Raw genomic sequence first — 26,261 nt, 5'->3', positions numbered from 1 at the left:
TATATATATAGTATGCGTGGATGGAGCATGCAGCATCAGGGCCCATTAGATTTGCTGGAAGTCGTTGACCTTCAACTGGCCGTCGGCATCATCCTTCACCATGCCCAGCCCCTTCGTTTGGCTGTGGCTTATCGTAAACGATCGTAAATTTTCAGTCAAAACAGTATTTTTCTTTCACATAAATCAGCCAACGGTACTTTTTCACGAACCAGCAACGATACAAACCAGCCAACCGAACAGGTTGTGTTGATCTTTGGCGCCCACCAGCTCGCCGGCATCGGGTACTCGTCCTTGAGCGCGTCGGCGCCCTTGTTCACCAGCACCACGTCGCGCTCCACCTCCAGCTTAAACCCTTCGGCGCTGCCCTGCTCGCCGGCGACGCCATGCAGGTAGCACTCGAGGTTGTGGAGCGTCTGCACCGTGCTGGGCCACTTGAGGTACGGCGACCAACCGGTGTTGATGTTCAACGTCACAGCCACGTCCACGTACGCCAGCGGCGGGTACATTGGCACGACGTCGCCGGCATTCTTCACGTGGAGAGCCTTGAGGTCCTTGAAGGATTGGAAGGCCGCCCTGAAGAAGCGGTCGCCGACGTGTGGGCACGCGAACACGATGGCCGTCACCGGGCACGGTGGCTTATTGGTGGATGATGAGCCGCCGGGCACGTTCACGCCATTGCTGACGATTTCGACGGCATTGAGGATGGAGATGGTCGCGTCGAGGCTGTGTCCGGTGATGGTGATCAGGCCCGGCTCTAGGGGGAGGGCAGCCGGTGCGACCGCCGAGGGCCCAAAGAGCTAGGGGGCCCAAGAGGATATAGGTAATTAGTAGATATCATTTCTTATTTGGCATTAGCTTTCAAAGGCCGAACAAACAACAGCCCATGCCGTACTGAAAGCATCTAGGCTCCTGGGTTTCGGTGATTAAAGACAATACGTGATTACTATGACTAACGTATGTTTTGTAGAGGCAATTAAGTTAGGTCATGGTAATGGAGATCGATTAGGCTATCATGGTGGTTATGCCCCTACGGTGGAAATTGTTTTGGTTTTCAAAGGATGGATGACAAGGTTAAGGATGGACTAGTTCTAAATGTCGTTTGGTGTTGAAGAGACACTTAGAGTAGTTTAGGACTTTGTTTTTCCTTTGGCCGTACTATTAAGGGGGGTATGGACGGGTAGCTTGATCTAGGTGAGTCTAGTGGGTTAGGTGTGGTGCACACTTACTAAACCTAGCACTAGGTAGCTCCTAAAAAGCCCTTAGATCCATTGGAGCAAACTTCATTCACGTACGTTCGAAAGTTGGAAGTGAATGGATGGTCAAATACTGACCGGACGCTAGCTTCGGTGTGACCGGACGCTAGCGCAGAGTCCGATCAGTTCATTTGATCAAGGTGAAGTCGTCTGGAAGTGACCGGACGCTGAGAGGTGAAGTGACCGGACGCTGAGGGCTAGCGTCCGGTCGACTCCAGTAAGGTTCCAGAGAGGGAAAATCACTACCGGACGCGTCCGGTCAGTGCTGACCGGACGCTGGCCAGCATCCGATCACACTTTAAACACTGGAGTTCGGGGTGAACTGACCGGCGCGTCCGGTCAACATGACCAGAGCGTCCGATCACCCCACAGAGGCACATAACGGTTCGTTTTTCAGCCCATGTTATAAATACTTTCTCCATTAGTGTGTGGGGGTACTTTTGCTCATTTCAATAGCTAAGAAACACCTTTAAAGGTGCCAAGAAGAGCAAGGTCCTAGTGAGGTGATTGAGATTTGAGAATCCAAAAGAGAGCCCTCATTAGTAAGATTAAGAGTAGCAAAGTATGTACCCACCCTTCTCATTAGGCTTGTTGTGGTCAAGTGAGAGTTCGTGCTTGTTACTCTTGGTGATCGCCATCACCTAGACGGCTTGGTGGTGATTGGGAGCTTGGTGATCATCCGGCGGAGCTTGTGGATGACCCAACTCAAGTTGTGAGTGGTTGTGGGTGATTCACCGCGACGAAGTGTCGAAGAATCAACCCGTAGAGAGCACTTGATCCTTGTGTGGATCAAGGGGGAGCTACACCCTTGCGCGGGTGCTCCAACGAGGACTAGTGGGGAGTGGCGACTCTCCAATACCTCGGCAAAACATCGTCGCGTTCCTCCTTCTCTATTTACTTTGAGCATTTACTTTGAACAATTCAATATTTGTCTTTACATTCATAGAATTGCCATGCTAGAGTAGGATTGGAACTTAGGTTGCAAGATTTTTTGTGTGATAGAACATTAGAAACATTTTCTAGGCACAATGGGTTAATTGGGCTAACAATAGGATTTAATTATTGCAAAGAAATTTAGAATTAGCTTAATTCACCCCCCTCTTGGGCATCTTGATCCTTTGACGTACCATACCTACCTATTTCTATTCTGCCGCGCAGGCCGTGGATCAAGCGAGGAGCTAGCGTTCGTTTTCCACCGGTGCCGGCACTTCCTGTTCTTGCTCATCGACGTGGACACACTATTCTTGTGTGGAGACGCCGACTCACCCGACGTGGCCGCCGACTCGCCGACGCACCGCACATTGGCACACCGTCGTGGTGCTGCGACGACGCGAGCTGCATCTGCATGCAAGAACGGCGAATAGCAGATGAGATCATAGCAAGCAACCCCAACATGCCAATACCCATGACCGATTAGTATTTTCCAATTTCCAATTTTTTACTTGGACCTCTGGAAGCTAGCGCCAGGGACATTACCGTATTGAAGCCTATTTTTTCTTATTTGTTTAATTATTTTGTGTATGCGCTTTACTTGTCCAGAGGTAGGGTTATAAAGTTCTAATTCAATGTATTTATTTAGATACTTATTAGATGCTGCCTAAGAAGCATTTTTTGGGCGCTCAGAAAAGTAAAATATTAGGAAGAATGTTTTGGACCACATTGATCTTTATATTGTTCTTAAAGATTTTGCATTAATAAATGCCTAAAGACGTTTTTTACAAGGCACTGAAGCATTATATTTTTATTTGAGGTAATTATAACAATTATTGTTCTTTTAATTTTCTTGTTGTACTATCGTTATCTTTTATACAAACTAAGTATATGCTGCAAATTATTTTTTATTATTTGGTCTTTACATAGTTCAACGGGTCCTTATCGTCTTGCTTGCCTAAGGGCCTTTAAAATTGTAGAGCCGGCCCTGATGGTGATGCTCATCTCCTCGTCCTTGTAGAGCTCCACCAGCCTCCTCACCTCCTCGAAGACCTGGTCCCTGACGCTAGTCTTGTTGAACTTGGAGCCGGCGTGGCTGGACGTGTACATGGAGAGGAAGCCCATGTGCACCATCGCCAAGGGGTTGGCGACGGCCTTGGAGCCGAGGACCGGCACTACCGGAGACGACTTCTTTGTCGAGTGTCCCAGACTTTGCTGAGTGCTTTTTATCGGGCACTCGGTAAAGTGGTTGTTTACCAAGTGCCAGAGAGAAAGCACTTGGCAAACAAATGGCACTCGACAAAAAGGTGGTTTGCCGAGTGCCGAACACTCGGCAAAGAATAACACTTGGCAAAGACCAGGTTTGTCGAGTGTCAAACAATAACACTCGGCAAAGGGTCGTCGCCGTTAACGGCCGGCAGCCGCCGTTAATCCTTTGTCGAGTGTCTTCTCCTAGCACTCGGCAAAGAGACTCCTTTGCCGAGTGTCATTTTTTGACACTCGGCAAACCATATTTTTTTCACTTTTGACCTCTAAACTTTTTCTGCAGTCCTCAGACAATACCTGGTACTCCATGTTCTAATGTGGCATATTTCTCGGACTTTTTCTATATTTCTTTAATTTATTTCATTTAATTGAATTTTCTTGGATAATTCAAATTATAACTGCTAGTCATTCGAATAATGAAAAAAATGAATGAAAAAATGATATTCATGTTATTTAGTATAATATGAGGCCGTATCTAGGAACATACCACTAATTTCGAACATCTTTTTCACGAAACATGACCACAAACTTGCAGTCGAGTTGTTTTTAAATTCTATAAAAAGCAAATAAAGTCCAAAAATCATGAAACTTGTCAAGATGTCAAGATATCATATGTGAAGGCTGTGATAAAAAATTGAGGAGGTTTCGCGTAAGTTGTCATGTACGATGCTTGTAAACTCAACCGTAAGTTCATGGTCATGTTTCGTGAACAAGATGTTCGAAATTGGTGATCTGTTCCTGGATACGGCCTCACATTATACTAAATAACATGAATATCATTTTTCCATTCATTTTTTTCATTATTCGAATGACTAGCAATTATAATTTGAATTATCCAAGAAAATTCAATTAAATGAAATAAATTAAAGAAATATAGAAAAAGTCCGAGAAATGTGCCACATTGGAATATGGAGTACCAGGTATTGTCTGAGGACTACAGAAAAAGTTGGAGGTCAAAAGTGAAAAAATATGGTTTGCCGAGTGTCAAAAAATGACACTCGGTAAAGGAGCCTCTTTGCCCAGTGTCAGGAGAAGACACTCGACAAAGGAGTCTCTTTGCCGAGTGTCAGGACCTATGGCACTCGGTAAAGAATTTTTAAAAAAAAATAAAAAACCCCTCTTTGCCGAGTGCCTGGCCAGGTGGCACTCAGCAAAGAATTAAAAAAAAAACTTTGCCGAGTGCCATATCGGGGGCACTCGGCAAAGAGGGGATTTAACCTCTCGGCCCAGCCGACCCACACACCGCACGCACACACACATGCACGCCCACCGCCGCCGCCCCCGCCTGCGTCGCCCCCCGCGCTGCGCCGCCGGAGGAGGAGAAAGAGAGGAGGAGGAGAGGAGGAGAGGAGGAAGAAGGAGGAAGGGAAGAAGGAGGAGGAAGAAGGAGGAAGGAGAAGAAGAAGGAGACGCCGGCCCCGTCGCCGCCCCCGCCCATGCCCACGCCGCCGCCGCCCACGCCGTCCCCGGTGCTTCCCCAGTCGTCGCCTTATCCACCGGTGCCCTGGCCCCTCACCACCGCCGCCTTATGACACCCACTAGGTATGCCCTACCGTCGTCGTCGTCATAGTATTACTAGTAGTTGTGGTAGTAGTAGTAGTGGTAGAGTAGCAGTGGTGGTAGTCGTAGGAGTGGTTGTGACATTGTTATATATATGTGGTTGGATATAATCTTGTGCATGTCGGCCATCGTGTCGTTCATATATATGTGTATGTCGGCCATCGTGCCGTTGGTTTTCTTGTAGGTTTTGGAAACCTCACCGTGCAGGGGAGGTGCTGCCGAAATTTTGTATTGACATTTTTATGTTTCTTTTTTTATAGAGAAGAGCCCATCAGAGCAGAGCCGGAGTACCTCGGCGACCCTGATCACCCTCCTCGTCGCTGCGGGTCTGCCTGCACCGCGTCGCCTCACCACTACAGCGACCCACCATGGCCCCGCTAGCCTGACTCCACCGCCACCCTAGGTATAACCCCTCTTTCCGTATCATGGTCGTAGATCACGTAACCCAGTTAGGCGTCTCCCGTTTGAAAGAGATACGGTTGGAAATATGCAGATATTTCCATATCTAAAACGGTATATGTTTCGAATTGTCCATGTTTTTTTGACAGCTCGCGGATACGTAGGTGGGGTTAGTTTCCATGGTCTGCTCCGATCTGAGACAGAGTTTCGGCATCATCTCCCTGTTGTTCTCCAGATACACACTCTCCCTGACAGGACGTGTATTTGGAGAACAGCGGGGAGGTGCTGCCGAAATTCTATCTCAGATAGGAGTAGAGCATGGAAACTAACCTCATCTATGGATCTGCGGGTGGGATTAGGACCTATCCTCACCTATTAGATAGTAGGAACGTCATGTAGATGCAATTGATGTTTATATTACTCGCCGCTATATATGTTAGAGGATGGAGGACCGTGAGTGGATGTACACGGGCCGTGCAAGTCAGGGTTAGGTCACTAATGAATGGATCGACAAGACCGATGCTTTCTTGGAATGGGCATTTGGCGTGGCTGCTAAAGGAGCGAGCAAAATTTGTTGTCCTTGCAACAAATGTGCAAACAGGAAAAGACAAACGAAGAAGGTCATGGAGGAACATCTTTGGAAGAATGGATTTACGATAGACTATACCCGGTGGGTCTACCATGGTGAAGCCAATCGTATGAGAGAGGAGGTGGTGAGACCACATGTTGAGGATTATGATGCTGATGCTGGGGTAGCAGACATGTTAAATGACTTTCATGAGGCACAGTTCGCTGAAGGACATATGGAGGAGGAGCCAGAGGCAACTGCAAAGGGGAAGTTTCCATGTCCAGTATGCAAGGAAGGTCTGAGGTTCATTTGGTTGTAGAAGGGTGGTAAGTATTCATCGTTCAACAAACATCAGCAATTCCTCCCTCTTGACCATGCATTCAGACGAGACATCAAGAACTTTACGAAAGGTGTCATAGTGATAGACCCTGCACCACCGATAATGACTGGTGCCGCGGTTTGTGAACAGATAGATGGTCTCGTGGTCAATCTAGAAGGTGATTTTGTGGGATATGGTGAGCAACATATGTGGACTCATAAGTCGGGCTTGACTCGACTCCCCTATTTTGATGACCTTCTTCTTCCACACAACATTGATGTAATGCATATTGAAAAGAATGTCGCCGAGGCACTTTGGGCAACAATCATGGACATTCCTGACAAGTCAAAGGACAACATTAAGGCTAGAGTGGATCTAGCAACGTTATGCGATAGACCAAACCAACATATGAAGCCTCCTAGTCGTGGCAAGACATGGAGAAGGCCTAAGGCCAATTTTGTCTTGAGCAAGCCCCAAAGGAGGGAAGTACTAGAATGGATCCAGACGTCAATGTTCCCTGATGGGTATGCAGCTAATCTTAGGAGGGGAGTGAACTTATCTACTATGCGAGTCTTAGGGATGAAGAGTCATGACTACCACATATGGATTGAGCGGCTTCTTCCGGCAATGGTTCGAGGCTATGTCCCTGAGCATGTCTGGCTAGTGCTGGCAGAGTTGAGCTATTTCTTTCACCAGTTTTGTGCCAAGAAGTTATCTCGGACCTTGATTGCTGACTTGGAAAGAATGACACCTGTGTTGTTCTGTAAGTTGGAGAAGATCTTTCCACCCAGCTTCTTCAATCTGATGCAGTATTTGATTTTACACCTCCCGTTTGAGGCACGAATGGGGGGCCATGCAGGGTCGTTGGTGCTATCCAATCGAGAGATGTCTAATGGTTCTTCGAAAGAAATATAGAAATAAATGCAAAATCGAGGCTTCCATTGTAGAGGCATACATTCCGGAGGAGGTGGCGAACTTCACAACAACATACTATGGTGACAACTTCCCTAGCGTGCATAATCCACCCCTCGTTTCAATGCTGGCAAAAATGAATCGACCCTCAGCCTTTTCCGAGGGCAACTCGGAAGCGCAAGTGCATCGACCCCCAAGACCTTGAATCATGAAGAGTGGTGCCATATCATGCTATACTTGTTGACCAACCTTGACGAAGTGGCGCCGTACATGCAGTAAGTTCTCAACGGACTTGTTAAATACGCCGTCACTATTCTACATCCAACCCCCTTGTTTCTCGTTGGAACAGGGAATTTCTTCATGAATTCTGGCGTCAATCAAGGGATCCTACCCCGTAGTAGGTAGATACCCTTCTTAGACAGGGTGTGGGAAATGGAATGCCTGATTTCATTTCTTGGTTCAAACGGAAGGTACCGTCCAATTTAGCTCGTACTTAGTTTGACATTCCAAGTTAATCGTATGTGTGAATAATATAACGATGTATCCTGCTTGAGCTTGCAGGGCTAGAGGGATGCATCTACGCATGCCAGGTTGAGATAGGTTGCCGATGGCTTTGCCTATAGGGTCAGGTCATTTTCTGGTTATGACGTGAATGGATATCGCTTTCGCACAACAAGCTACGAGCAGAGTCGGCCCAATCGAAGAACCACAAGTTCCAGAGTTTTTATGCCCGGTGTTGATGAGGTCGAGTATTATGGAAGAATTGAAGAAATATACAAACTCAAGTTTCATGGTTCCAAACCTTTTAATCCCGTCATATTCAAATGCCATTAGTTTGATCCTGAAGTAACGAGACGGACATATTCTAATCTTGGGCTAGTCAAAATTAGACATGATTCCGTCTTACCAGGAGACGATGTCAATATTGTGGCCCAACAGGCCACGCAAGTTTATTATCTCCCATATGCATGTCAAACCATAAAGCATCTTAAGGGTTGGGATATTGTGCACAGGGTATCGCCACACGATAAAGTGCATGTCCCAAATGATGAAGATTACAACTTAGACCCAAACACATATGACAGAGAGTTCTTTGAAGAAGAGGGACTAGAAGGGAGGTTTGAGATAGACTTAACTAAAACGATCGGAATGGAAGTAGACAATGAAACGGTTATTGAAGAGGACGCTGGAGATGAGGTGCAAAATGTGAAGGACTTACAAATGCTTGAGCGATTACATTTAGACAATGACAATGCCAACATTGCTCATTCAGATAGTGTTGATTATTTCAACATGATTGATAGTGATGATGAGACTTATGATCCAGCTAATCCTGATCATAAAGATTATTTCTAATACATGTAATACTATGTTATTTTGTAATTACATTTTGTTTATTTTGCATCTATTTGTAAGTACTTCTTATTTATCTGTGTTTATTGGTTTACTCTTTTTAATTGCAGGTGATTGAACAAAGATGGTGGGCGGTGGGATGAGGAAGCTAATGTCCTTATACCGAAGGACAAGGACCGCTGCACCGGGGGAGAGTAGGAGGAGGAGCAGCCGTAGAAGGGAGTCATCGCCTACCGCCCCGTCGCGTGAGGAGGAGGATGAGGAGCAGGTGCCCCAGGAGGACGCCGAGGAGGCGCAGGAGGACATGCAGGAGGACAACGAGGACAAGGCGACAACGGGGGGTGCCGCTTCCTCTAGTTCGTTGAGCGTCTACTTGCGAGATCCCATGAGCCTCCCTCAGCGACCGATACCTCATGAGAGACGCCCGCTGATTCGACCCGAGAGGGAAAAGTAAGTAACTTTAGATGTTATCACTACTTTATATGATATGTTGAAAATCAAAATAGAAAATAATAATTTTTCTTAATCACTTGGGCAGGAACTGGACAATTGTGGCGAGTGGAGGTGGTCACACATGCCAAGTCAATGGCATCCTCGGTCTTCTGTGCAAGGAGCACTTCCCTGGCCTAGTTGAGTACGCTGGAGTGACGGGGCCGGCCTACTCGTTTGACCACTACGCCGCCGCCCCCGATGCTGCAGATCAGGCCCGCAGGGTATTCAACAACAAGGCGGAGCGGGTGAAGCAAGAGCTATGGGTAAGTCTTCCTCGCACTACATTGCTCAATACATTCTTGAAATAATGAATGGATACATCGTGTTTGTATGTAGGATTTCTTTAGATGCTAGGACAGACATGAGGCCAGGGCGGATGCGGTGGCTACCAAATGCTACAAAAAACTCATCATGGACATGCATTACGAGGCGTGTATCCAGACCGTTGTAACTTACCATGGGACCGTCCTTGGAACAAAGGTCACCAAAAGGGACGCAAGATCCATGACGCTGACCCAGGACCAGTACCAGTAGATATATACAGAACATTAATACTAATTCCTTTTGAGATTAAGTAGGCTTAATTTCATCTTCTGATATGTCATGTACTTGATGGCCTATAGATGATTCCTTATTGGTGCGCGCGCGCATCCCGAGTGCTGGGAACAGATGGTGGACAGGTGGTGCTCACGCGAGTGGGAGGAGACGCACAACTTGTGCCGGGAGCGGCATTTGATGATGCCAAGTGTAGCACACCATCAAGGCAGTCGCAGCCTTAGCGGATACGCAGAAACATGGGTACGCAAATTCATTTATTTATTCTAACGCTCAATTTTGCATGATTTCTAATCATCTTGCATTTTTTCTCGCAGTTGGCGTCACATGGTGGACAGCCTTGCTCCATCTTCAAGGCATTTGCTATGGCCCACAAGGGCAAGGCAACGTCCGACGTCGACTACAACCCGGAGGACGGGCCCAAGGCGTACAACAATGCGACCGTCCACAACCACCTCAGTGAGTACACATCTATGGCAAGGGAGGTCCATGGGTCAGAGTATGATCTGAGCACCGAGGACCTTGATGGAGAAGTCGTCATGAGGGTGGGAGGAGGCAAGAAGCATGGGCGGTACTGGATTGGCGACGGCGCAATCGACTCAGCTGCTACTCCTAGTCTCTCCTAGATTCGAGCAAGCAGCATGAGCAGGAGCCCGGCCATACGACCTCGGCAGGACACTTCACACCACCGGGTGGAGGTACTCGAGGTTATTCCTGATTTATTCGCCGTTCATTGGTTTTTTCATACCTTTCCTTTGCATTATTGTAACATTGGGGTGAATATATTATAGGCCCAGCTGGAACAAGAGAGGAGGATACGGGAGCAGATGCAGGCAAAGATGGAGAGGGTGGAGGCTGAGTGGGAGGCCGAGCAGCGGAGGATGGCGGAGATTCTTTAGTACATGCAAAGTCTTAGCGCCGCTACGGGTGTAGCTCTGCCACCTTCGCCATTCGCTCCACCTCCACCTCCACCTCCTCACTATTCTACTCCTGTGAGTATAAATATTTTAGTTTGTATGTTCATGCTTACGGTCAAACCTAGTGGAGTATGAAAGTTTTATTCATGTATGGTATATATTTATCTTGTCTCACACATGCAATCTCTTCTCCTTTGTGCAGAATCAATCGGCGGCATCGAACGATCCTCATGCTTCAGCGAAGCCTTCACCAAATCAGTGATGATACTTGTGGTTGTTAATGATACTTCTATTTGCAATTGTGGTTGACGATGATGGAGCACTTGGATTGCTTGTGAACTTATTTGTGATATATTGTGAGACATGTGACGTTTGTGATATATATGTGATGTTTGTGATATATATGTGGTGTTGGTGATATATATGTGGTGTTGACGATATATATGTGATGTTTGTTAGATATATCTTCTGTTTGTTTGGATGTGATGTAAAAAACAAATAAAAAGGTTGTTTTCAGTCACTTTGCCAAGTGCAATGGCCATGACACTCGGTAAAGTGACCATCTAGGAACTACCTGGGAACATGCTTTGCCGAATGCAATGGCCATTGCACTCGGCAAACATCACAGATTTGCCGACTGCCACGGACCAGGCACTCGGCAAAGGTCGCCACTTTGCCGAGTGTCTTGTCGGCGACACTCGGCAAAGTGGCCACCTTTGCCGAGTGTCTAAGTCAATGGCGCTCGGCAAAGCGGGTACCTTTGCTGAGTGTTTGACCTTGACACTCGGCAAAGCCACCGTCACGGCCACTTTTCTTTGCTGAGTGTCGGATTGGCACTTAGCAAAGCCTTTGCCAAGTGCCTGATAAAGTGTACTCGGCAAAGCGGTCTTTGCCGATAAACTATTTACCGAGCGCCCTTTGCTTAACACTCGACAAAGGCTTTGTAGAGTATATATCGGCCTTTGCCGAGTGCCTCAGGCACTCGACAAAAAAGCCGCCTCCGGTAGTGCGACGTGGCGGGCACGGGCGTGAAGCCGAGGTCGTTGACCCACTCTAGGCTCTACACGGTGCCGCGCCACGCGATGATGATGTCATGCCTCCCCAGCATGGCGGCGCCCTCGTCGGTGGTCACGGCGACGTAGCCCATGAAGTTGGACTCCCTGGACCACACGTCCTTAAGCGCCCCCAGCGGGCGCAGGAGGAAGGCGTCGGGGAGGGGCTGCCCCAACGTGGTGTAGATGAACCTGGTGACCTCGTAGTGGCCGGTCGCCACCACGCTCGAGCTGGCCAGCAGGTCGGAGTAGCTGTACATGCAGGCGCCGGCGTGCGGCGACCGCCGCTCCGTGTTGAACCCATCGTAGGTGGCCTCGGCACTACGTAAAAAATGTTTTTAGCAACGGGATGAATTTTTTGTAGGGGCGGCTGGTGACAGAGCCGCCCCTACAAATGGTTGCCAAATGAGCCGCCCTTATAAATGAATTTGTAGGGGCAGTCGGTGTTATCAGCCGCCCCTATAAATGGCCCGATTTGTAGGGGCGTCTGGATATCCAGCCACCCCCTACAAATGGGGTGGCTCAATATCCAGCTGCCCCTATAAATTGATTTGTAGGGGCGGCTCAACAATGAAGTGCCTCTACAAATGGACGCCGAATATTAAAAAGCAAGCACTAAAATTCAAATTTTGTAAACGACCTCGGATGAAGAAACAATCAAAATGAAAGTTGTAGATCTCGAAAAGTTATGAAACTTTGTAGTTGACGACTTTTTCAGTTGAGATCATTTACATGGTTGAAAATACTGTTTGAAATTATTGTTCCCGTTTTGTCCTATAATTCGGAGCCAATTCTAAAAACTGATCTAGTTTTCGCATACGAACTCCGTTTTCGACGTTCCATATATGCAAATCGATCAGAAAAAAATTTCGGATCCGTTCATCCCCCCACCTTGTCGGGGTTCGAAAAATTTAGATTGGTCAAAAAGTGGTCACAAGATCATGTTTTAGTGGTCACAAGGTTTTTGTTGATTTTGAGCAAGTTTTCTGAAAATTCCACAGGCCACGTCTTTCACTTGTTTCAGCTCATATTTTCTGTGGTTACTTCGTTTGTGCTCCTAAGTAAAGGAAAAATATCAAAAAATAGAAAAGTCAAAATTTCCCAAAAAAACAATGACGGCAAAAAAAATAGAAAAAAAGGGGCAAAAGATGAACAATATTTAGAGGAGCACATAGAGAAGGCCAAACGTTATTTTGGAATACTAATTGATTTCAGATGAAAAAATCATGAACATAGAAGTTGCAGAACTTATCAAGATCTATAAGTTTTATTTTGGTCATTTCTTCATCCGATAAAGTGGTAATAACATTGTTTATAAAATTTACATATCTCTCTTATAGTTTCATAAATAATAAGAGAGATATGTAACATTTGTGAACAATGTTACTACCACTATGTCGGATGAATAAATGATCAAAATAGAAGTTGTAGATCTCGAAAAGTTATGAAACTCTATAGTTGACAACTTTTTAATTTGAAATCATCTTGTCAAGGAAAATTACGTTTGAATTTCTAAAATTTGAAATTTAAATTTTGTAAACGACCTCGGATGGAGAAACAACCAAAATAAAAGTTGTAGATCTCGATAAGTTATGAAACTTTGTAGTTGACAACTTTTTGATTTGAAATCATCTTGTCATGGAAAACTACGTTCGAATTTCTATTATTTGAAATTCAAATTTCATAAGTGATATCGGATGGAGAAACTACCAAAATGAAAGTTGTAGATCTCGAAAAGTTATAAAACTTTGTAGTTGACAACTTTTTCATTTGAATGAGTTTAGGGCCTCAAACAATCAATTTATGCTCAATTTTTTATAATACATGGGGAATCAAAATGGATTGTGGACATGGGAGGTGCAGTGGTATTGGAGATGGAGCGTGAGAGAGAGGTCGCCGGTTCGAATCCCGGCCGACGCGAAGTGTGCAAAAATCGTGAAAAAAATGCTACAACCATAGAGTGAGGGTGTGTGTGGCTGTCGGTGGGGACCTCCTCAGTTAAAAAAAATTTGCTATTTTTTTGCCCCTTTTTTCGTTTCTGGAAATTGATTTGTAGAGGCGGCTCAATATCCAGCCGCCCCTACAAATCGCCTCCTCGGTTAAAAAAAAATTGTTATTTTTTTGCCCCTTTTTTTGTTTCTGGAAATTGATTTATAGGGGCGGCTCAATATCCAGCCGCCTCTACAAATCGGATTTATTGGGACGGCTGATAACACCAGCCGCCCCTACAAATCGATTTGTAGGAACGGCCTAGGAACCGCTCCTATAAATCAATTATTTTTAGCCACCTTTTTATAAGAACGGTTGGCAAAACCACCCCTACAAAAAGTTACCAGCCAACTCTAAAAATCTTTTTCTACCTAGTGCGGCGAGCTCGCCGTAGGAAATGGACTTGCGGAGGTCCATATCTAGCGGGCCCAGGAGGCCCTTCCAGGAGTTGTCGCCTTGGAGCTCGCGCCACCTCTTGGCGATGCTTCCATTTGCAGAGGATGCCATGGCTACTAGGAGTTGAGTTACCTCCCTCGGCTGCGTTGCGCTGCGCAGGCACCTACACTAGCGAGTCGTCCAACTTGAGTAGCTGATGACGAGCGTGCTAGCTATCGCTTGGCGTGTTGTTTGCGTTGCTTGGTTTGGTGCTTCAGCTTGGAGTGTATTTGTAGCCGCCGAACCGACCCTGGCCATCCTGCACCAATCACCCTCCTCCTCACGTACCGACCCCGGCCAGTACGTGATTCACATGCAACCGACAATCATCTTTTCTTTTTAAAAAAAAAATAACATGCAACCGACAATCATCCCTGTACCGAGCAGTACTACTGCTACATGAGCCCTACCACCACCTGTATAATCCAGTGCATCACCATCAGTCATAGCTATCGCTTGGCGTTGCTTGCTTTGGTGGTGCTTCAGCTTGGAGTGTATTTGTAGCTGCCGAAGCCACGACCATAGTCATCCTGCCACGTGTGAATCTATATCTCTTGTAAAGCTAATCTTCACTACATGTTCTATCTCAATATACAAGACATACACATCATTTTCCATTAATAGCCATGTCATGCCACTAACTACGAACATGTTAATGCAAGCTATCCACGTCATCTCAAGTACTATCTGAACAAGCAAGACATCCACATAATCTTTCATTAATAGCGTGTCATGCCATTATCTTCCAACCTCTTAGTGTAAGCTATTCACGTCAACTCAAATTCTATCTCAACATACAAGACATCAACGTAATCTTCCACAAATAGTCATGTCCGGGCAGTCCAAATAGAGTATTAATGGTGGTTTCTATTTTTATTAAATGATGAGACGTCAATTAAGCAAAATGCTGATATGGTAGCTCAATTAATGAGGAAGGAGAGAAAAAAACTGAGAAATCGTTTTCTCTGAGAGAAACCACGTCTTCACTTGACCCGATCCACCGGGAAACGACGAAATCTCCGTCGGAAAGAAACCACCGGTTTCTATCATGAACCCGCGCCGGCCGCGCTCTCGCGCGCAGCCCTGGTCCGCGCCGCCACGGAGCTCGCCTGTGCCGCCACGAGAGCTCGCACGCGCAGCTGCGCTCGCCGGAGCCGCCACGGGAGCTCGCCTACGCTGGCTCGCGCCGGGCTAGAGCTCTGCTCGCGCGCCTCCGCGCTAGCCCACGCCCCCGCGATCGCGTGCCGCAGCGAGAGCTCGCACGCACATCCGCGCTCGCCCGAGCCGCAGCGGGATCTCGCGCGCTGCCTTGGCCCGCGCCGCCACGGAGCTCGCCTGCGCCGCCACGCTCGGCCGAGCCGTGCTGGCCCGCGCCGCCACGAGAGCTCGCATGCGCAGCTGCGCTCGCCCGAGCCGCCGTGGGAACTCGCCTGCGCTGCTCGCGCCGGGCTGGAGCTCTGCTTGCGCGCCTCCGCTCTCGCGTGCCGCAGCGAGAGCTCGCACGCCCACGCCGCCGCGCTCGCATGCCGACGGGAGAGCTCGCCTGCTGCCGCGCTCTCGTGCCGTGCAGACCGCCGCTGCCGCCGGTGGAGGCCAGCTGAGGCTCCTCCGCTCCGCGTTGGTCGTCCCTGCAGGCTTTGTGAGCACGAGCTCTCACGCCCGATGGCCAGAGCAAGACGATGGACTTAGGAGAGAGGAATGAAAAATAAGTTACGTGAGATGGTTTCTGCATATGATTTCTTGCCGATATGGTTGCTACGCGAACCGTGCGTAGTTTCACCATTGGGACTGCCTCGTTACATTAACTTTCAACATCTTAATGTAAGCTATCCACATCATTTTAAGTTCTATGTCAACACACAAGACATCCACGTCATATTCCACTAACTACCCACGTCATCTTTCACTAATAGACACTAGTATATTACCCGTGCTAACGCTACGGTGGCGTTAGAAAAAATAAATCATAACTAAAAAAATCAAAGGATGAAAGAAACATAGAGTATCATAAAAAAGAATAGCAAAATCCCATTAATATCTTGTTTCATTGCTTCGAAGGCTAATTTTATTATATAAAAAACATGAAACTACATATACATATCAAAAGAAAAGTGTCCCATGAAACTACATTCCTAAAGCTCGTCAAGGGCAAAGCTGTTTCTACATGAATGCACACACAGTTCAGCACTCAGTACAATTAACCTTGTCCTGAATTCAGTTCCGACTCTAGTAGATTGCCATAAGAACACGCTACAGAAAGAAACAGGCGTATCCGCCATCGGAGCGAGTCTGAAGGTGAAGATGGACAGGGGAGCTGGTCCATCTGCAGGTCACGCTGGACACTTCCACCTCTTGCTCCTTAGCATTCAGCTCTCAACAATACAGATAGGTTGCCAAGTACAAGCCAAAGAAGCTAAAGAAATGAACAGCGGCAGTAACAATTCTCTGGAGTAATACAAGAAATGTTCTGCATGCAGTTAAGATTTCTGGATTGGAATTGGAGTTAACAACCTTTGCACTTAAAGTTTCATGAAAGAAATTTGGCACAGGTTTATCACTTATTTCACACAAAGGAGATCATCAGCTTCAGAAAATTTAGCACAGGATAAAAGAAACAGCGGCGAGGAGAGAAATCAAGAAATGCGGGGTGCATTGTTGGAGGAGTTATTGTCTTCCTTCACCTGCATCGATGAATTTTCTGAACCAAGATACAAACCTCTACCAGGAGATGATGACTTAAAAAGAATCACACGGCATATGCAAAGAATGGATCACAACATATCTTAACAGAATGAACACAATCTGTTTGAGATGCGAGACCAAGGGCAAGGTCCCGAGGAAGCCCAGCAGCAACTCCACCATCAGTCATGGCCTCTATTTTCAGTTTCACATACAAAAAGAGATGCATACCTCAAGCCAGTTTAGCATCAAAATATTTCTCTTTAGGAGATCAAAACTTTTCCAATGGCACTGAATAATCTTCTTACACAGTTTTCATCATTATGAGTAGTCATATCTCCCAAACACATGACTGAGAAGTAACCACATTGACCAGCAACCAAAGCTTCTTTTGAGAAGTAACCATATGGCAACAGATGATGATTGCAACAGCCAATTAGACGCACGTAAACATTCATCCAAAATGGAAATCAAACCGTTGAAAACTTGAGATGATAATGCATTGAGGATAACTACCTTGAGAAACTCCCCAATCAGTTGAGCAGCACCGTGTCCATGCGCTCGTCGTCCCTCACCAGCGATCACGTACAATCTATTTACTGAACCAAATCTAACATGCAGGGAAGAGATCAAAACAACGACACTATGTTTTGCTAAAGACATATTTTTAATACGTTGGACATGTCACCATAAGATAATTCCAGCAACCTAAGAGACTGAGGATGACTGAATGAGAAATTAAAAGGTTCAGTAAATAGATAGTATAGGATGTACTGTTTGACTTTCCAACTGTATTTTGGTTAGCTAATAAGGGAGCCATTACAATACTTATCACGTCAATGGATATTGTGAGGAAAAATGACAAGTTGTACTGCTATTGAGCCCAATTGATATGTCTTGTTGTCCGGTTACAATCAAAATGTGCTCTCAAACAAGCATATGAATTCAAATTTGAGGAATCAAAATTCTTCCGGAATGTACCAACGCAACGGCTCGTACTCAGCGATGCCTTCCCCAGCCTGCGCTAGTGGAGGCCAAAGCAACAGCAGCATCAATCAACGAGATATATAGAGAGAAAAAATCAACCTGCAGAAAAGGAGCACACGAACCTTTGGCACGGAGCCGCGCCAACCGAATCCAGATGCAGGAGGTCGACCTCCGGGTTGACTGCGCCGCCGGGTGCGGCATCGCCGAGGTCATTCCGCGCTGAGGTCGCCCTGCAGCGCGAGACGGGGAAGAGCGGGGCGACGGCAGCGCGGCCACGGCGCCGACGCGGGGTCAGTCGGGACAGGGCAACAAGTCGATTCCACTCCAGATGCGGGAGGTCGACCTCCGCGTCGATTGCGCCGCCGGGTGCACCACCGCTGAGGTCTCCATGCTGCGGCGCCACGCGTGGGATGATCCGGGGCAGGGCGGGTGCTAGGGCGGCGGGCGGCGGCCAATGCAAGGGCAGGCGCTAGGGCGAGGGCTACGGGATTTGGAGCGGAGAAGGTGGGGATCAAACCCGGGAGGTGCGAATGCGGGATGAGGGCGCGGCGCGTTGGGCGGTGTGGGAGAGGAGCGTTTGTTTCCTTTTTATATGGACGGGAGCGTTGAAGCCTCCGTGATGAGTCTGAAGTTTTCAATTATAGTAGAGATATATGTCACTAGCTTTCAACCTCTTAATTCAAACTATCTTTGTTCTCTCTACTTGATTTCATTTTTATTTTTTCACTATCTCCGCAGCAACTATCTTCTAGTAATCTACTACACTTGATATATATCCAGTATTCAGATCCGAATCTGTGCACTAAAGGAGGTCTGCAATGCATGCAGCTCCTCAGGTACAGTGCGTGATTCACATGCATGACAAATTGGCAATCATGGGGGTCGGCATCCCTGGAGCGAGCAGTACATGACAATCAGGTACGTGATTCACGTGCATGACAATCAGTGCATGTAGCAAAATGGTCCTGGACGTGGACGTCACACAGCCAGACCGATTCATAGAAAGCATGCATGCATAAGGACAGGGAGCAAATATATATGCAGCAGCCAAGAACACAACAATGCAAGGAGGACGCCTGCATGCATGTGAAGAGTATCCAGCGAGTGTACCAGCGGCCGGCCGGATCTGCTCTCGGCCAATCGTGTACCCTTCGTGCGTGAATCACGTACGCGAGCTGGAAGACTGTGGATTTGCTGGTTGCCATTTTGGCCCTCGCCTTACCAACCGGACACCACGTGTGGATTCAGTTGGAGAGGAAGAATGTGGTAGTATTAGAGCAAGGATAACAATTGGCTTATAGCCAAGCTAATCAATGTTTTTTGCTGATGTAGAAGAGAGAAGGAAAGAGAGATAAGAGATCCCAATAGAGATGTATGTGAGGAGAAATGAGAGCGAATGGAAACATATAATAATAAAGAAATTTTGTAGACAAATAGAAGACTAACTATTGTATAACTTAGACTTTTATAACTTGACTTATAACCAAACACTTGGCTCTATTATTGACCATGCTCTTATAGCAAGCAAGTGGCTGGGAACGGCCGCCGTTGCACCACTACAGAACAGTCAATCGGTGCCGGATGTGTATGAGGCAGCAGTGATTATATTTTACTGTCGGGTCATAAGTTTAGAATGTAGATAATGATTGGACAACCTATTTAACCGGTACATTGAGCCACACCGACGGTAGCAGGTGATATATCATTGCCGGCTCAGGCCACCATCTAGTAGTAATATATCACTGTCGGATCCACTTATCACCATTACTTGTGGTTATAAAACATGCGTCTGGACGCAACCCACAAATAGATGAAGTCCCCTGTATTTGGGCTTGTCACCCAAATAACAAGTAGCCAAGTACAACATGGGTGAGAAGAGCTACTTCGTGAAAAGGTGCAAAATGTTGATGCCATGTGTCCATGTTTCTGGTTATCTGTGAATGTCATGTGCAAGTGATCTTCTGTAACCTTTGTATACGCATCTGACCGTCTCTTTATTGTAGGTTTACAAAGTGAAGTGCAGTGAAGGTTCCTTTTGTATGATTTTGGCAAGCTCATGAATAGAAACCGACCTGACATTGTTCCTGCTGTACATAAAAGCATTCTTCAATACCAATATGCCCTGCAGTACTCCTAGAACTTTTTATTTTTAATACATTTTCTAGTATTTCTGTAACTGTTATTATATGTTCATGCAGTCATAAATTCTGAGTTCCTGCCTTGTGTGTTCCCTTTCGATCAGTTTAAAATACTAAACTTTTCTCAATAGGTTTAGCTTACTAAATATTTCGGAGGCTGCCATTTATTTATGAGTGATTCAGTTCCTATAATTTCTTTGATGGTTTATGTTAGAAGAAAGGACAAGTATTTCTTCTTTGCTATAAACGACAACTGAGTTTTTCTAAACTAAAACAGAAAGCCCATCTATTACTGTGCTAGTAGCAGGAGTTCATATTGAAAGGTCATTTGCTTTGTGAGGGTGACAAGTATGAATTCCCTAATTTTTCTGTCCTAGATTGGATTGATACATGCTAGTTTGCTGCTGCTATTACTGTCTTATCTAACCAATTACATCCAGAGTTTTGAGTGAGTATTATAGGTTCTAACCTCCTGTTTGCTAAACAAGAAGTTTGATAATTTTAAAAGCATGCTGGGCATTTTTTATAGTATAGTAGGTAGTAACAGTAGCATATATTTTTGAGCAGGCATCCAGAAAAGCAAGGGTGGAAATTGAGATTTCAGAAAACTCAAAGTTTGCTGGTTTCTACTTCAACTGGTATGTCTCTTTTTGCCACCATAATTCAAAGCTGATTCTCCCTTGGCAAATCATGTATTTCTCTAGCTGCATTGACTATGACAATGTATCTTCCGTGTATGGGTGAGTTACATTTATTTCTGTTTTTGATGAAATAGCAGCAAGACTATTGAATAGATGCGTAAGATTTCTTTACAGGAATTAATAGTTTTTTGTGTTGTAATTAACAAATCAGTAGTGTTACATTGTCTTGTCTTTGCAGTGCTATCTATTAAGTTCTCTGAATCACCATTTGATTGAACGTTTCTTTTTCATGGTTTTCAGGAAGGGCTGTAGGGCAGTGCAAATAAGAATTGGTGGGTAAACAATATTGGAGAAGTGCTGGAGGCCCAACGACAGAGGATAGAGGAGCTGGTGGGGTTCGTGTCCACTCTTGGTGCCGCTATGGGGCGGACCATGCCAGCTAGCCTAGTCTTGCCACTTCCTCAAGCAGCTACTCCTGTGAGTACCAATATATTACTTATTATGTTCCAACCTGACATAGTGCACACTAGAAAAAATATGCAATCTCAAACATACAATATGGTGTTGGTGGTGACGGCGGTTGTTGTTGTGGTGTGGTGGTGGCAGTTGTGGTGTTCGGGTGGTGGTGGTGTTGGTGGCGGTGTATTGATATGTATGTTCTTGACGGTCATCGTGCCGTTTTTTCTTGCAGGGTTTGGAAACCTCTCCGTGCAGGGGAGGTTCTGCCGAAATTTTTTATTGACGGTATCCTTTTCATTTTTTTCAGCATCAATCGGGCGTGGCATCGAATCAAATTGGAGGGTCGCCGGCTTCACAGATTGGAGCGTCGCCGGCACCACAGCTTGAGCCGAATCAAGTGGAAGGGTCGCTGGCTTCACAGATTGGAGCGTCACCGGCACCACAACTTGAGCCGAATCAAGTGGAAGGGTCGCCTGGAGCATCAAACCACGGGCCTCTTCATCCTTGACAATCGTCGTGATCAGCTTGTTGTGAACTTTGTTAAGAAATTTGGTTGTGCACTTATGAACTTGTGAACTTGTGGCACATTTGGACTTTTGGTATGAACATGTGATATATGTGAACATGTGGTTCTTATTTATGATTCATGTGATATATTTGTGGTGTTTGAATATGATTTATATTTGTGTCGCAAATGGAATAATAAAAAAAAATTCAGCTTCTGGTTACTTTGCCTAGTGTCAGGGGTCTGACACTAGGCAAAGGGGCCACACGTGGCACCCCTGGGAACAGACTTTGCCTAGTGTCAGGAAACTGACACTAGGCAAAGTAGTCAGTTTGCCTAGTGTCGGAGGCCTGACACTAGGCAAAGCTTGGCATATTTGCCTAGTGTAGGTGGCCTGACACTAGGCAAAGCTTGACATGTTTGCCTAGTGTCAGACGTCTGGCACTAGGCAAACCTTGCATACTTTGCCGAGTGTCAGACCTCCGACACTAGGCAAAACGTCCGTTACGATTTCCACCGTCAGTGGAATACTTTTGCCGAGTGGTGTCCTTGACACTAGGCAAATACTTTGCCGAGTGTCCGAGGTTTGACACTCGGTAAAGTGCTCTTTGCCTAGTCCGCCTCTGCCGACCCTTGTTTTCCTAGTGTGACACTAGACAAACTGTTTGCCTAGTGTTTCTGGGCCTTTGCCTAGTGCCTGCGGCACTAGGCAAATCGCGCGATTCCAGTAGTGTTTGACCGGACCGAGCTAGAGGCTAGAGCCCACACTCCACTGTTATCTTGCCCACCCAGCCATCTCCATTTGTTGGCATGGAAAGGAGTTCCCGGAAATATTACGTGCCTGTATGAGTGGTTGTATGGATGCGAATGGGCCGACTCGGCTCTGGCCTTGGACCCGGCCCGTGGCCTCAAAGCCAGTTTTAAGGGCCATGGGTCGACCCATTTTGTCAAAAGGCTATGGCCTCATTGACCCATTGGGTAATATGGGTCAACCTAATTTTTTTTAGTATTATACAACATGAATGCTATTAATACTTAAAAAAAGATGAGATACAAGATTGAAGGTATAACTATTTTTTTAATGTGGCCAGTAATAGAGAGCCCAATTCACTTAACTATCCATTTTGATGGACATGCAAACACGCACCATTTATTGCTCCTTCTACCATGCTGTCATTTGTGCATGCTCTTGCACTGCAGAGCGAGCGTTTGATTGGCCAAGCGCGTACCTGAGTGAGGAGAGATGGCCATGTGTGATTTAAAAGAACAGTTTGCATAACATCAAAACGCATGCACGATAAATAAAATAGTGGAAACAAAAGGAAAGAGCATGGACAAACCTGGAAGTCCCATGCGACAAGACCGATCATGAGCTTTTCAATGCATCAACCGTAGTAAATATTGGCAATGGAAAAACAACTTTGTTCTGGACTTCGTCATGGATTAACGGCGCTTCGGCAAAAACAATCGCGCCTAGCTTGTTTCAGAAGACACATAGGAAGAAGATTCCAGTGCAAAAGGCTCTAGAAAATAACAGATGGATTGACCACATATATCCTCCGAATTCACATGCAGAGGTCTCTGAATTTGCTGACCTTTGGGAGGCCACCAAGGATACGCAGTTGATCAACAATATGGAAGACGATATAAGATGGCGTTGGACAGAAAGTGGAGAGTACACAACAAAAAGCGCTTATGAAATTCAGTTCCAGGGGACCTTTTCCAAGCTCAGAATTATGCCAATTTGGAAGGCCAAGACAGAACCGAAATGCAGATTCTTTGCATGGACACTAATGCACAAAAAATTCTGACCGTAAACAACTTGATGAAGCGAGGATGGACGGATGACCCCATATGTAAACTATGTACAAATGATCAAGAGACACCAACACACTTGTGTAAAGATTGCCCTTTCACTAAAGAAGTGTGGGAGTTGATCAAGATATAGTTCAGTTTAACTGACCTAAGCTCCATAAACACAATTGGGTCGATTCATAATTACTGGCGAAGATGTAGGAGAAAAGTTGACAAAAATCAAAGACGGCGCTTCGACGGGATCATAATCTATTTTTGGTGGAATATCTGGAAAGAGAGGAATAGGCAAACTTTCCAACAAAAAAGTTTGAGCCCAAGACAAGTCGCAAGTTTGTGCAAAGATGATATAAGTCAGTTTTCTTTGGCGATGGCTCCAATTCATAATACGACGAACTAGCAGTAGACCTCTTCTTTAGTTGGGTCAGGGTTCTTGTTTTCGGAGTGTCCCTAGTCTCAGTCTTTTTATCGTTGTTTTTTTCCTGTCGTTTTACTGGTTTCCATTTTGATTAGCAGGGGACGCTGGGTGTAAATAGGGAGTTGTATTTGCTCTTTTTCTCTTTATATCGTCTAATAAAATCCACGGCAAAGCTTTTGCCGCCCTTTCGAAAAAAGATAAAATAGTTGTTACATGGGGTAACATATATTGAGGTTATTATTAGCAATGCATTGATCAAACTTAGTAAGTTTCCAAGTGAACCGAGATTTTATTTTTATCCATTTTCACTCTCAAAATATAATATTCATCGATGTACTTCCAAGATTGCTTACAAATATGAACAACAATGTTCATTAAAAAATTAAAGAAGACCAGTAAATTAAAGAAAAAAGCTTATTATATGATGGATGGGTCAACCCACCGTACCCATTGGATTAATATAATAGATCTTGGTCCTATCGACCTATTCTAGACTTTGAGGCTGGCCCTTATGACCCATTAGCCTCACTTTCATGGGTCGGGTCATGGAGGTCAGGCCAGTGAGAACGTGTACGCGTAAAACCCGCCGGCGAAGTCGATGTCCAGGATGGCGGTCGATGTTGAGCAGCGCGAGCCGCCATGCCAAGATGAACCCAGCATGTGGAAATGGGGCACACGCCGGCGTGGCGGCGGCCGGCCTCGAACAGCACCGGCGGGGCCACAACCAGCCTCTGGGTAGCATCGGTGGGCGGTGGTTGGCCTCGGGAAACCCTAGCCGCGCGATCGAGGACAGTCGCGACGCAGACGCTGCATGTCATGAATGGGGATAGAGGGGAAAACAATGAACCGTTATTTTCATAACTAGTGACAAGTGAGTAATTTTTTCAAAGTTGTCCACACCAGGGAAAGCTGCTGTAAGTTTTGTACTAGATAGAAAGTAGCTTTCGGCCCAAAGCACCTGTGAGTTTTCATATCTTTGGTTGGTTTTTGGCTTTTTGGAAGCCAAAGCACGTTGGAAAGCCCAACCAAAGGAGGTCTAAGACTGACCATGCCCAACGATCGATGATGCTTCTTTGTCCGCTGATGTCCCTGTGCCTGCTTGGAGAAGCAGGCGTAGTGGTGGCGTAGAGATTCAGATGCGTCGGTATACGCTGGCATTGGGAGGACATACGACTGGCTTCTTGTCTTCAACACTACTCCTGAGCGACCTCGATGGGTAGGTCATAATTTAGGATAGAGCTAATTCATATCACCTTCTAATCACAGAGATGACCCCATCTTATAGCTTGGTGTGGCCTGGAAACAGGCTCATTAGTTAGTTATCAGGCCCACCGGTCATAGGCCTGGCACTACTACAGAATCGATTTTTAGGGGTGACTCGTAACCATTTGTAGAGGCGGTTTGGCCAGCCGCCCCTATCGAACCGTCTCTACAAATTATGCATTTGTAGGGGCGGTTCTCAGGCCGTCCCTACAAATCGATTTGTAGGGGCGGCTCGTATTACCAGCCGCCCCTACAAATCCATCTATAGGGGCGGCTGTAGTACCAACCGCCCCTACAAACAGGTATTTGTAGGGGCGGTTCAATCTAGAACCGCCCCTACAGTACGTTTTCCCGTAAAAAAATCAAATTTATAATTCAAAATCTCGTTGCCGAACGTCCCGCGACCAACGTTCCGAACCGCGTTCGCGTTGCTGAACGCCCCGCGACCAACGTTCCAAACCGCGTTCGCGTTGCCGAAAGCCCCGCGACCAGCGTTCACGTTGCCAAACGCCTCGCGACCAACGTTCCGAACCGCGTTCGCGTCACCGAACGCCCCGCGACCGCGATTACAAGCACAAGAGTATTCTATAAACTACAATTACAAGTCTAATTCACAAGAATATATACAATCCATCATTAAATATACAAATTTCATACACATTGTTATCAACGTCCTAGAGCTAGCCTTTTAGTCTCACGAAGGTGTTGGTACTGAGGATTTGTACCTAACTCAGACTCTCGGTCATGGTAGGCGCCTCTGACGTGTACAATCTGGTCCAATATGAAGTTGCAAAGGTCGCCGACGAGCTCTAAGAGTTGGTCATCCTTGTATGGGTCTCTTTTCATTCATTTCTCTTCTCTCCACTACAAGAGAACAAGTTTCGGTTTAGTATTTCATACCATGTACGAAGTTTTTATACTACGAGTGAAGAGGTTCAAACTTACTCTTAAGGGGTGTCTCCTGTAGGCACCGGTGTTACTCATCCTAGAACATATATAGTATCCACAATGTACACTCCCAGGCTTCTGCTTGGGGCACTGTGTGTTTTACATATGAAAATGTTTAGTAATGCTTTTGATAGCCATGTAACGGACTACTGAAGAAGTAAGTTACACTTACCGCACATAGTGTTTTTATAGCCAGCTTTTCCTTCCTTGCTGGATCATGCCTTCCATGATGATTAGTGACATAGAACCTAAATGCCCTGTTCGAATTATTTTAGCAAATATAACTTGTTAGTATCCAAAAGTGAACGTTACAAGTATGTATACAAACATATAAGCTAATGAGGATTGTCGATATGTATACGTCTTGAGAATCGATATGAAGTCTTTGTATGTCACTGTGTCCCTATCTAA

The 26,261-nt window shown here is 46.0% G+C and overlaps 1 protein-coding gene, 1 long non-coding RNA gene and 1 pseudogene across 2 annotated transcripts; 1 reads left to right on the top strand and 2 right to left on the bottom strand.

Annotated features, from left to right (window-relative positions):
• Positions 1-45: 45 nt before the first annotated feature.
• LOC136519075 (phospholipase A1-II 7-like) lies at positions 46-14,072 on the bottom strand (annotated as a pseudogene).
• Positions 14,073-15,046: 974 nt separating this feature from the next.
• On the bottom strand, positions 15,047-17,867 carry LOC136515157 (uncharacterized). The gene is made up of 2 exons (XM_066508833.1): positions 17,789-17,867; positions 15,047-15,684 (listed from the first exon to the last, which is right to left on the bottom strand). Exons 1-2 carry the CDS (start codon positions 17,865-17,867, stop codon positions 15,047-15,049), a joined length of 717 nt encoding a protein of 238 aa, XP_066364930.1.
• A 1,998-nt stretch (positions 17,868-19,865) lies between these two features.
• LOC136518843 (uncharacterized) lies at positions 19,866-21,542 on the top strand. The gene is made up of 3 exons (XR_010774623.1): positions 19,866-20,442; positions 20,746-20,922; positions 21,212-21,542. It is a non-coding gene; the product is annotated as an uncharacterized lncRNA (long non-coding RNA).
• The last annotated feature ends 4,719 nt before the right edge of the window (positions 21,543-26,261 follow it).

This window comes from Miscanthus floridulus, chromosome 17 (genome assembly GCF_019320115.1).
Source record: "Miscanthus floridulus cultivar M001 chromosome 17, ASM1932011v1, whole genome shotgun sequence".
In the NCBI taxonomy this organism is placed as follows: Eukaryota; Viridiplantae; Streptophyta; class Magnoliopsida; order Poales; family Poaceae; genus Miscanthus; species Miscanthus floridulus.
Note: the sequence above shows the minus strand (reverse complement) of the source record. Positions and strands in the feature narration are given on the sequence as shown.

Excerpts from the sequence above, each read along its gene's own strand:
- LOC136515157 (XM_066508833.1), bottom strand. The coding sequence starts at position 17,867 with ATGCCGCACCCGGCGGCGCAGTCAACCCGGAGGTCGACCTCCTGCATC. Across the intron at positions 15,685-17,788 it reads GGCGCGGCTCCGTGCCAAAG|TCCATCGTCTTGCTCTGGCC; the intron begins GTTCGTGTGCTC and ends CTCTCTCCTAAG.